The 12,021-nt window shown below is 35.4% G+C and overlaps 1 protein-coding gene across 1 annotated transcript; it reads left to right on the top strand.

Annotated features, from left to right (window-relative positions):
* The first annotated feature begins 3,426 nt into the window (after positions 1 to 3,426).
* Positions 3,427 to 11,193, top strand: LOC129265192 (uncharacterized). The gene is made up of 3 exons (XM_054903205.2): positions 3,427 to 3,443; positions 3,778 to 3,821; positions 4,380 to 11,193. The coding sequence occupies exons 1-3, from the start codon at positions 3,427 to 3,429 to the stop codon at positions 5,588 to 5,590; spliced, it is 1,272 nt and encodes a 423-aa protein (XP_054759180.2). The 3' UTR covers positions 5,591 to 11,193.
* Positions 11,194 to 12,021: the final 828 nt, after the last annotated feature.

Genomic DNA, 12,021 nt, shown 5'->3' with positions numbered 1-12,021 from the left:
CCTGCTCAACGAAAATTACGATGCGAAGCCAGCTGGAGATCGTGAAAAGTTAAGCATAAACAGCACTCCCAGAACCACGTTTACGATCGGCGTTTTGAATCGACGTTTGAAAACGCTGATTCTGTCCTCGCAATGGAGCATAAACACACCCTAAGTACTTATTGGTGGATGGGCTATCCTGACAAAAGATAAACTTCTTATGTGAATATGATCCCATATGTTTCATTTTTCTGTTTTTATTGAAACCAACTAAACATTAGGTAGCACTACGTCTTTTAAAGTGTAGGCTATTGATTTACTTAATTCAAAACTTCATTAGTAAAGAAATAAGAGCTCTTTGCAGCCCTGACACTTGATTATCTATAAGTATACTGCGGTGCTTGTGTATTGGTTGCCTTGTTTCCAATTTAAGGAATGAAGAGGAAAGATTCATCTGATTGATTGCCTTTAAGAGCTTTTATTAGTTTTCCGTTCTCCTTCTCTCCAGTTTCAGACACTGGATACGACCCAATTCTATTTCTGACTTACGTTTGTTTCCAATGGTATTCTTGCCTTCTCTATCTCCTGTCATTCATTCTCTCTGTTTCTCATTTTGTTCCTCTCATAACGTCCTCCATCTTTCTATCTCTGTTCTCCCATCTTTCCTTCAATTATTATCTCTCTATCTATATATCTAAAGTAGCTATCTATCTTATCTTACTCATATTCTTCTCTCCCCCTCTCTCTCTCCATCCCTCTTTGTAGTTTGTACTTCTCTCCCTGGCTTTCTTATTCATCTTGTTACTGAAGCATTCCCAGTGCTCATTTGCATTGATTATCTCCCAGATTGGATGCAATTCTCTTTTCCCTAAACTTCGAGCATGTCCATCACTACCCAACAACATGTAATGTCTTGGTCACATCTTTACATATACCATTTTTGTACTCATTGCTGTGCTTCAAGTATGTAGGTGATCTCAGAAATGTGCAGCAATATTTTAGGGTAGCAGTAGCACTGTTGCATCTACCTAATAATTGGCTCGCGTAAGTAACAAACTATGCGCGAACGTGAATTACAATGTATAGTGAGTGGCAGTATTGCTTTCGGGGCTGTGAGCACACTGTAAGCACTGCGCGAGCAACAATGCCTACATGCAATCATTCAAATGAGAATGAGCGCAGGCAAAGTTATTCATGCACAAGGCAGAGTGCTGCGAGGTCTATAAAGATGTAAACTTAAACTATCACAGACCTTTGCATGTTGGTTCATAGTAAGACAGTCTTTGGGTATTCCTGTGTATGTCTTTAATTAGGCTATGGTGTGACTGTAGTATGACATCCAACCATTCAGGTTCACTGGCTTTTCTTCTTGATAAGTACTGCTTTCAAGAAAAGGAACAATTATGGGAAAATATAGAACTAATTCTTGTGAGCTGTCATCCTATCACCCATAGATATGAAGATATTTGGAGATACAAGCCGGATAAAATGCACATGAAATTTTGAAATTATAAAATGTACACCATTGTCGGTGACCTTGTGGGGGCTAACAGAGAGTCAATTTTACATTCTTATATTTTTCATATCTGGCAAATAGTTTTAAGTTATTTATATATTATTATAGGTAATGGGCAATTGTTATTAATGCTGGCTACAATAAAAATGCATTCATTCCTTTATTGCTTGCTATGTCAGGCTTCAACATCGCGGCAAATTCACCTTGGGCTGTGTTCAAAATAATTTTTCATTTGAGCCATAACCTGGAGTATAAAATGCAATTTTAAGGGGAAAGTCACCCGGATAAAATTTTTATTGTAAACATGGCAGGAAAATAGTAAAAAATATTGGTGAATTTTGAGGAAAATCCATGAGAGATTGAAAAAGTTGTTAGAAGGTAAATATTTTGATTTGTGACGTCTTTGCGAGAAGCTTTCCATGTATCGACAATTCAAAAAAATTAATGAAATGTAATTTTCTATAAAAAAAGATTTTTTTTTCATTGTACCTTCAGAATATCAACAGACAAATCATGTCACACCTGATCCTGAAAGAAAAGATATCACCATGAACCATTAAAAAAATGTGCATTTTATATTCCATGACATATGGTGGGGGGGGGGGGGCAGCTGCCCATATATGATGTCACAAATCAAAAACTTAATATTTTAATTACTGTCGTAGTCTTTGGATTTTCTTCAAACCTTTTAAATTAAATTCAACTGAATTGAATTTGATATTTTTAAAGTTATTTTTTAGTTATTTTTACAAAAAACTTTTTGTCATGGTAAACTTCCCCTTTAAAGATAATCAAAAGGAATGCGCTACCTCACACAACAATATTGTGCACCGTCAAGGATCAATGGCAGAGGGATATGAACTTAAACAACAAATTAACAGTGTTTTGTACATAAGTGTGTGTCAGTCTAGCTGTGTATGGGTGAGTGCTCGCGCATGTTTGTCTTTATGCGTGCACATAAGATATAAGTTCTTTCACAATTTGTTTTTTCTTCATCCAGCCACTTGGCGCAACTGAGATTTTACGAATTTCTGGAGATTGTCTCATAGTCAGTCCTGCATGCAAAGACCCATAAGAAAATAGTGTCAGAATATGCATGGAGGAAAACTCTCCCAGGACATACTGTATGAAAAATAAATATCCAAACACATTATTTTTTTGGTGGATGAAATAAAATAACAAAACAAAACAAATGTTTGGTTGTCATTGAGAAGAAGGTAGTAATAATCAAAACTGACGAATTTTCCCAAAACACTATCAATCAACCAACAAACTAACTAACCAATTCAATCACTTACTTTCATACCTACAAAACCTTTACCTTTAAAAGCATGTGTTATCTCAAAATCTGTTTCTGCTCTCTGAGAATTTTCATGAAAATGGGGGACAATTTTGTGCGATAGTTGTAGCTAGGTGATAATAAATGTATCCTGTCTTTTCCCTTTCTCTCATATGTAATTTAAAATTTTCATTAAAAATAGTGTTTAGAATTGTGTGAACAAACCTTAATAGTATTTCATTTGCACTGATCATAAATGGTGAATTTCCCCTTTAATATATGATCCTCTGATGAATGCTTCATCTATCCCTTTTAATGATGCACTCTCTGCTTGCCTGATAAACATCAACTGCCAAGTCTGCCAACGGTAATTTGGTCACAATTTTCATTAGTCTAATAGGTCTGCTGTGCAGCCAGGCTATCTGGTCAGAATTTGCCTCATTTAACATAGATAGAGGTTCTTGCTTGCACTCAGACCTTCTATTAGTGAAGTACATGTAGTATTAGTATTCAGACTGTTCAGTTCAACATGGCCTGAATTATCATTTTTCATTTTCTTATGATATTTTAAAGTTAATTTTTATCTGTTGAAATAAGAAATGAGAGATAAAATAGGCTTTTTAAGGATCTGAGCAAATAATGCTCATGAGGTATGAGGTATTTCATCAGGTATGTTTTTTATTCCATGAAAAAAAAATGTATTTCTGTTTTGATGGGAGATTGGTTTCACTTTGTAAACTACATAATTTTGTTTTAGTAAATTTTTTGCATATTTTCTTTTGCTTTGTCCTCTTATTCCATTTTTTAATCTTTCTATTTTCTTTACCTGCTCTCCTTTTCTGTACTTTCCTTCCTTTGTTTCTTAACCCTTAATCTCCCTTTTCCTTTGTTCTATTTATCTTTGTTTCTTACTTTATTTCTGTCTCTGTCTTTCTCTCTTCTGCCTATGTTCCTCTTTGTGTTTCTTTGTCTCTGGCTCTCCCTCTGTCTCTCTCTATAACAGGGATTCATGGGATGATCATAGAGGAGGTAATCGGCAAGGAAGAGGTGAGTTCCATATTTCTTTGTTTTTATTCATTCCATGTCTTTTTTTTTGTTTCAACAAAAAGCATTGCCATTTCATGCTTTTTGGTTTTTAGGACCCCATTTCATTAAAAGTTGCTATGTTAGCAACTCTTGCTTAAATATCACCTTTCATTGAAAGAGTCAATCAAAAAGCAGAATTTCTTTGTCGTCTTGGTAGTTGACATTCCAGCAAGACTTGCTATTAAAGCAACTTCAATTGAAATTGGGCCCAAGGACTCTGTCCTAACTGGGTTTTAAAATGAATTAACAGTGGTAAATGATTTTTCATTAATATTCATTTGAATTACAGTATGGTACCCTTGGTGATCAATTTATAATCTTTGCAAAGACTTTGCAACTCAAATTTAAATGCATCATGTTACAGCTTGGCTGCCATGATGTATGATTTTTATCATATAAACCATTTATCTGTCTACAAGAAAGCTGTAATTTTTACTAGCAATTGTATGTACTTTACTTAAAGTTGTTCTACTTAAAAAGAATGTTCTCAACTTTTTTTCCTTTTTTGGTTTACATTAGGTTATTATAGAGGTGGCCTGCCGAGAGGATATAGGGGTCGTGGAAGGGGTCATGGAAGGGGCAGAGGTAGTGACTTCAATAACCCCAATGACAAAAGATCACCGGATTCGCAACCACAGGGATCACAGTCATCGCAGACATCACAGGCACAATCTAAAGAAGAGAAGAGGGTAGATCCGCTGTCTGGGCCAATAGGACAGTGGCAAGCCCCAGCTGTGGTGGATAACTGGGAAATGGAAATTTCTCCCAAAAGTAAAACAGAGAGCTGGCTGGCATCAACAGATTCGGACAAGCCAAGCGAGGCCTTGGGTGTAGCCATAGGACAATGGGAGCCTCCTACTCCTACAAGCTCTGATCAGGATGAGCTCCCCGTAGAAAATAAAGATATTCAGCCGGTTTTGACAGAGACTAGGCCACGGAAGATGGCTGATGGAGGTGTAGACCAGTGGCCTGCTTCAACAGGTCAGGTCTGGAATGGCACAAGTTCTCATACTGATAAACCATCTTCTAGGAAAGAGAATGAACTGAGGTTGAGCCATCTACCAGAGCCCTCTGGGTTCTCAAGCCCAACTTCACCAGGTAGTCTGTCAACGACAAGTCTTCCGACACCAACGCATATAGACTGGGCAACATGTGGAGCAGATAGCGGGGAAGCTGATTATGGCATGTGGAAGCCTCCTGAAGAAGAGTCAGCCTTTTCATATAATTATCACCCATCAGAAGCAGATTCATGTCAGCAAAGCAAACCTTGTAAAGCTGACTCTTCCATTCCACCAACAGCAGGATCAGGCTCTGAGGCAGACGGACAAACAAAGCAATCAGACAATGGACCCCAATTTGACTGTGAACCCTTGAATACAAGTGAAAGTGAGCTCATTGCTAAAAGCAGTTTAAATGATCAGTCTAACATTCAGGTGAGCAACCCTGTGGCACCTTCACAGGATGCGTCTCAAGATGAGTGTGAGGATACAGAGGCTGATCAGGCAGCAGAGAGTGGGTCTGGAGACATGGAAGGTACATCAGAAAGAACTCTTATTCCATCTGAGACTCCAGCAAAGGATGCTCCAGAAAGTGAATCAGCAGAAGGTGATGAATCTGATCAATGGACAGCTGAGAGTGCTGTAGCAGATTCCCATGATGCACCTGAAGCTGAAACTGCAGAGGATAACAAATCTTTACCTACAACTGACTCTGGCACAAAGGAGGAATAAGCAATGACTCACTGATGAGTCTGTAGTGTGCATTTGAAATTGTGAATGAAAAAAAAATTGTGTACTCCATGTGTTTTTGGTCTTCCAGAAAGAATCAAACGGAAACTTTGATGTGTTGAAGCATGACTTTTTGTTACCGGGATGTTGCATATGATTGAAACATAGGCACCTGCATGGTTTGCATGAATGCTTTTAATACAAAACTAACATAACTCCCGTGGCAAGTAAGCTTCATGTAAAAACTTTTTAGCCTGGAAAGCAATGTGTGTAAATAGATGTGTGTCCCGGCATAGCATCAAGATAAAGCATTGTATCAATGAAGATATAGAATGCAGGGAGTTATGTTGCCATAGCAGCTAAAACAAAACGAGTATCTGGAGTGCTGAAGGGATTTGTCATCTTATTGTGACAAAGATTGTCCACCATTTCAATGGAGAGCTAGCAAACTTTGAGTACATGTGCATTTTTTTAAAATTTATGTTGTTATAATTTCATGCTACTTCGTTCCTGAATGAAGTTCGGCAGAGACCTCGTAATCACTTTTCCTGTTGGTCTGTTAGTCCATTTGAGAAATATTAAAGTTTTTGTCTCACCTGCATAGCAGAGTGAGACTATAGGCGCCGCTTTTCCGACGGCGACGGCGGCGGCGGCGTCAACACCAAATCTTAACCTGAGGTTAAGTTTTTGAAATGACAGCATAACTTAGAAAGTATATGGACCTAGTTAATGAAACTTGGCCATAAGGTTAATCAAGTATTACTGAACATCCTGCCTGAGTTTCATGTCACATGACCAAGGTCAAAGGTCATTTAGGGTCAATGAACTTAGACCATGTTGGGGGAATCAACATCAAAATCTTAACCTAAGGTTAAGTTTTTGAAATGTCATCATAACTTAGAAAATATATGGACCTAGTTCATGAAACTTATACATAAGGTTAATCAAGTATCACTGAACATCCTGCATGAGTTTCACATCACATGACCAAGGTCAAAGGTCATTTAGGGTCAACGAACTTTGGCCGAATTGGGGGTATCTGTTGAATTACCATCATAACTTTTAAAGTTTATGGATCTGATTCATGAAACTTGGACATAATAGTAATCAAGTATTACTGAACATCCTGTGCAAGTTTCAGGTCACATGATCAAGGTCAAAGGTCATTTAGGGTCAATGAACTTTGGCCAAATTGGGGTATTTGTTGAATTACAGCCATAAATTTGAAAGTGTGTTGGTCTAGTTCATAAAACTTGGACATAATAGTAATCAAGTTTCACTGAACATCCTGTGCGAGTTTCAGGTCACATGATCAAGGTCAAAGGTCATGTAAGGTCAAAGAACTTTGGCCACGTTGGGGGTATTTGTTGAATTGCCATCATATCTCTATAAGTGTATTGGTCTAGTTCATAAAACGTGGAAATAAGAGTAACCAAGTATCACTGAACATCTTGTGCGAGTTATAGTAGTTTTCAAAATCAGCACTGCTGCTATATTGAATCGCGTGATGCAGGTGAGACGGCCAGAGGCATTCCACTTGTTGTTCAAATAGCTCTTTTTTCTTCATTTTTGCCTCAATTATGTTCATACTTGGTACATATCATCCTTGGGTGATACCACATGTGACCCTATGAGAATGATTGGTTCAGAGGTCATCTGGGGGTCAAAAGATCAAATGATAGGTCATGTTCATCCTTTTTTATGCCCCGCAGACAAAGTCCGTAGGGGGCATTAAGCCCCCGTCCGTCCGTCCCCCCACTTCGTTTCCGCGCAATAACTCAAAAAATGTTTGATGGATTTTAAAAATACAGGCTAAGTTCAAATTCAGAGTCCGCAGGTCAAAGGCCACAGCTCATTAAATATGCGAGTGTCACAGCTCATTAAATATGTGAGTTGGTTTCCACATGATAACTTGAAAAAAAAAATTGGGTGTGTAGGTAGATGACGCCAAAATACAGGCGAAGTTTGAATTCGGAGTACGTAGGTCAAAGGTCACAGCTCATTAAATATGCGAGTTGGTTTCTGCATGATAATTTATGAAATATTCAACAGATTTTAAAAACGTTTGGTCAACTTTGGTGTGTAGGTAGACGACACCAAAATACAGGCTAAGTTATAATTTGGAGTCCGCAGTTCAAAGATCAAAGGTCACAGCTCATTAAATATGCAAGTTAGTTTCTGCATGATAACTTATGAAATATTCAACAGATGTAAAAAAAATTTGGGTGTGTAGGTAGATGACACCAAAAGACAGGCAAGGTTCGAATTCGGAGTCCGCAGGTTAAAGGTCACAGCTCATTAAATATGCAAGTTGGTTTCCGCACGATAACTTATGAAATATTCAACAGATTTAAGAAATTATGTATGCGAGTTGGTTTAATGGTCTAAATTTGTTCATTATATATATATATGCATATTGGTTTCTGCATGATATTAAGTTCAATCATATTGAATTAATTTCTGATCGCGTTAAGCGAGGGCATCTGTGTCCGTCAAATTTCTAGTTGAAATTTTTGTTGGGTAATACCACATGTGTGTTGCTGAGGATGGTGGGGTCAAAAGGTTGAGTATTTGTTCAACTTGGTCTCAATTCTTTATTTCTCCATCAATTATGTTTCCACTTGGAACATATGATCACTGGGTAATACTACATGTGTGTCCATGAGGATAATGGGGACAAAGGTCATCTAGGGGTCAAAAAGACAAATGATATGAGGTCATGTCCATCCTTTTTTCAACTTTTTGTTCAACTTGCTCTCATTCTTTTATATCTGCATCAGTTGTGGTCATACTCTGTACAAATGATCTTTAGGTAATACCGCATTTGTGTTCTTGAGGATCATAAGGTCAAAGGTCATCTCGGGGTCAAAAGATCATATTGCATCTTTTATTGAGACTCGTTCGTGAACCACCTTTAATTTTAGGGAAATTGGTTTTGCTTTTTATTTTTTACTGTATCACATTGGAGTCATTTGTTGTAGCATTGAACATTACAGAGGAATGATTTTCTTATCAATGAAAAATGTATTGTTTATACCTACAGAAAGAAAATCATGTCATATTATTTGATTTTTGATATTTTGATGTGAGTACTCAAAACACTTTTTAGAGCATTTGATGTTGCATGTATTTTGATGAATGTAAATGCTTCCTAGTTTGATATTTCAATGATGTGCATGCAGTCATAAATAGTTTTTTTCAGTATTGCATGGCTTAACAACCCCCCCCCCCCCCGATGCAAGTATTTCTATTTCGTAAAGATTTGTATACCTACTAAATATATTGTGCCTATCTCATGTGCATACAGACATACATGTATATATGAATTTTATCAAATATTTGGATTCTCACAATCTTTAAATTTTTCTCATTTGAATTTTGAATATGAAATTGAATTTAATTTTATTGCAATTTATTGATGTAAGTGGTATATTAGAAGTGTACATTTGACCTGAAAATTATTTTATATTATTGCTGTTGATGAGAGATTTCTTAGTGATTTGATTTTAGCTTTGTCTATATATGAGGGTGAGGGGTAGAATTATTTATGTATATGCTATGTGAAGTGATAATAGTGGCTGGGGTGTTCCATAAAACTGTTCTCAATTCCAACTTTTGAGAAGACATTGGCTGTGAAAAGCCAAATAGGGTCCGAATCATCATAAACTGCTCAAATTAAATTTGAAGTTTGGAAATGGGGACAAAGAGATACATGTAATGATTTGCAACTGATCTTACTACATTGTCTAGTTGAAAAAAAGTAGGCAAGAGTTTCATGAATCACTCCATTGTCTGAATTGAATTAAATAGTATTATGTTTCCTCCAAGACTGGCATGTTAAAATGGGTGAAGAAATAGTGTTGTATGATGAAGGAAAAAAATAATATATCTTCAAACTTCACATATCTTCAGTTATTTCATGTCAATTGAAAAATAAGCCTTATAATATTGTACTCTAATTATATCTGAAAATGGATAAAAGTTGTGAAAGTGAATGTCTAAGTTTGCATTTATTGTATAAGGGATAAGTAATACTCTTAACTTACATGAGTTGTTTCTCTATACATGTCAGCAGGACACAATCTGGAAGTCCATCAACCTTGAGGATTGTGGTGCTTTCCAAACTCTGCAATGTCATTGTAAAATGCAAGCAGTTTAGAAAACACATTTGTAGATCCAATCTGCAATGGGCATGATAAAGGTCAAATTGATCAGCATTAGAAATCCTTGAGACAAATGCTTGATATGTATTCTTATAGTATCAGCATTCATGTTCACACAAGATATATTTTATGCATAGTATGTACTCAAATGTGCATACATAAAAACATCTCTATCAGTTTGAAAGCTGTTACTTTAATTGCTAGGAATTGGCAATACAATCTGAATATTCTGGATCATTATGAAGAATTCTAAATGTAAATTGGTTCTTTAAAAAGGATATTATTCAAGCTATTTCTGTTTTGCAGAGGAATATTGAAGATGAATAGATGACACTTAAATTAGAATTGTAATGTCCATCATTTACTTTTTGTTATTGAGCTTATTGTTAACACCTCTTTGAAACACGGCAATGCTTATTTCTTTTTCCTTGTTTTTGTTTATTATGAAGAATGTTATTTGTAAAAAAAAATTATTTTATAAAAAAATGATGTTCATACTGTACAAAGGTGTTATTTGTCTCTATTTGAATGAAAGATGATATATTTTTGATGTATATGACTCATTTCAGTAATGCATTTAAGATAATTGACAAAGTCTAATCTTGAGTGTATTTTTCTAATATGAAAATAATGAATACAGATGGATTGATTATGTTTATTGGACATTTCCTAGCAAACTTTACAAAAAGGAAAAAAAAAACATTAAAAAAGTTTCAAACCTCCTGATGAAAAAAGTGATAAGAATGATTTTTTTTCAACATTTTTATGAAATATTACAATTGTGAAAGTATTTTAGAATGAGTTGTCAGTTAGCTATGTATGTGAGTTTGAATTTATTTGACTTCTTTGTCATTATAATTACCTGAAAGCTCTTACCTTTTGTCCCAACAAAAAAAAAAGAAAAAAAAGGATCAATGTGGTTATTCCTTTAAACAGCCTGTCTGCAGCATTAATAATCTTGAAAACCATATTATGTCCTAATGAATGCATATCTATAGATGTTTACTTTCAAACTGTAAAAACCCAATAAAAGTTACTGAAGAGCTGCTAACAATGAATGAAAGGGCTAATTACTGGAATTCCCTATTACTGAAGAGCTGCTAACGATGAATGAAAGGGCTAATTACTGGAATTCACTAAAAAAGACAAAGTTGTGTAATGGGTATATTGTTATGAATATTTTTTTCATTGATAACATGAAACTATTTCTGCAAATAAAGCATATCTCTATTGATGATTTACTGCAGAAAAGTATAGAATGTTCAAATGTCACAAAGGATGTGTTATTTCAATACGTAATTCGTTATTTGCTGTGTTTCTTTTTCTACTGTAACATGTCAATGGTTTATAATTAATTGATTTGCATTTGTAGAATGTGAAATCACACTTGTAAGACAAAATGTATGTGCAGAAAGATAGACGAATAAATATCTTATCTTATAATCTTGTCTCTTTATGGTATTAAAGTATCAAAGAAAGAGCATATGATATGGAGAAGTAAAATATGCATTGATTATATCGAGTTTTAAGAGATGGAGAACCATCCAACGCATTCCCTCTTAAGCCATTCTAATGCTGCAAGGAAAAGACATGTTCTTCATTGGATTTGTAAATTGTAAACAAAAGATTCCTCCTTAACTACAGACTTTTCGGCCAGGTACAACAGGAAATATGCTTTTGTAATGAAAATTACTTTTCGATGCCTCTGGTCGAATACTCGTAGCAGACACATGGCTAATGTTTATGGGGGAATCAAAAAATCATATATTTAATATAACTCGACTGGCTGGAATTGTAATACATAACTTCACAAATAGATATATTCCCTGAAACTAATCTTAATTTTTGTCTCGAAGTTCGGAAGAGACTTAAAGGACAAGTCCACCCCAACAAAAACTTGTTTTGAATAAAAAGAGAAAAATTCAACAAGCATAACACTGAAAATTTCATCAAAATCGGATGTAAAATAAGAAAGTTATGACATTTTAAAGTTTCGCTTCATTTCACAAAACAGTTATATGCACATCTCGGTCGGTATGCAAATGAGGGAACTGATGACATCACTCACTCACTATTTCTTTTGTATTTTATTATATGAAATATGAAATATTTTTATTTTCTCGTCATTGTCATGTGAAATGAAGTTTCATTCCTCCCTGAACACGTGGAATTCCATTATTTTAACATTTTGTGCTTCAGGCAAGGAGGTCCTAATCATCAAATTCGTAAAAATTGAAATATTGTATAATCCAAACAATAAAAAACAAAAGA

Source organism: Lytechinus pictus, chromosome 7 (genome assembly GCF_037042905.1).
Source record: "Lytechinus pictus isolate F3 Inbred chromosome 7, Lp3.0, whole genome shotgun sequence".
Lineage (NCBI taxonomy): Eukaryota > Metazoa > Echinodermata > Echinoidea > Temnopleuroida > Toxopneustidae > Lytechinus > Lytechinus pictus.
The sequence above is the reverse complement of the archived record's forward strand: the minus strand, read 5'-3'. Positions and strand labels throughout refer to the sequence as shown.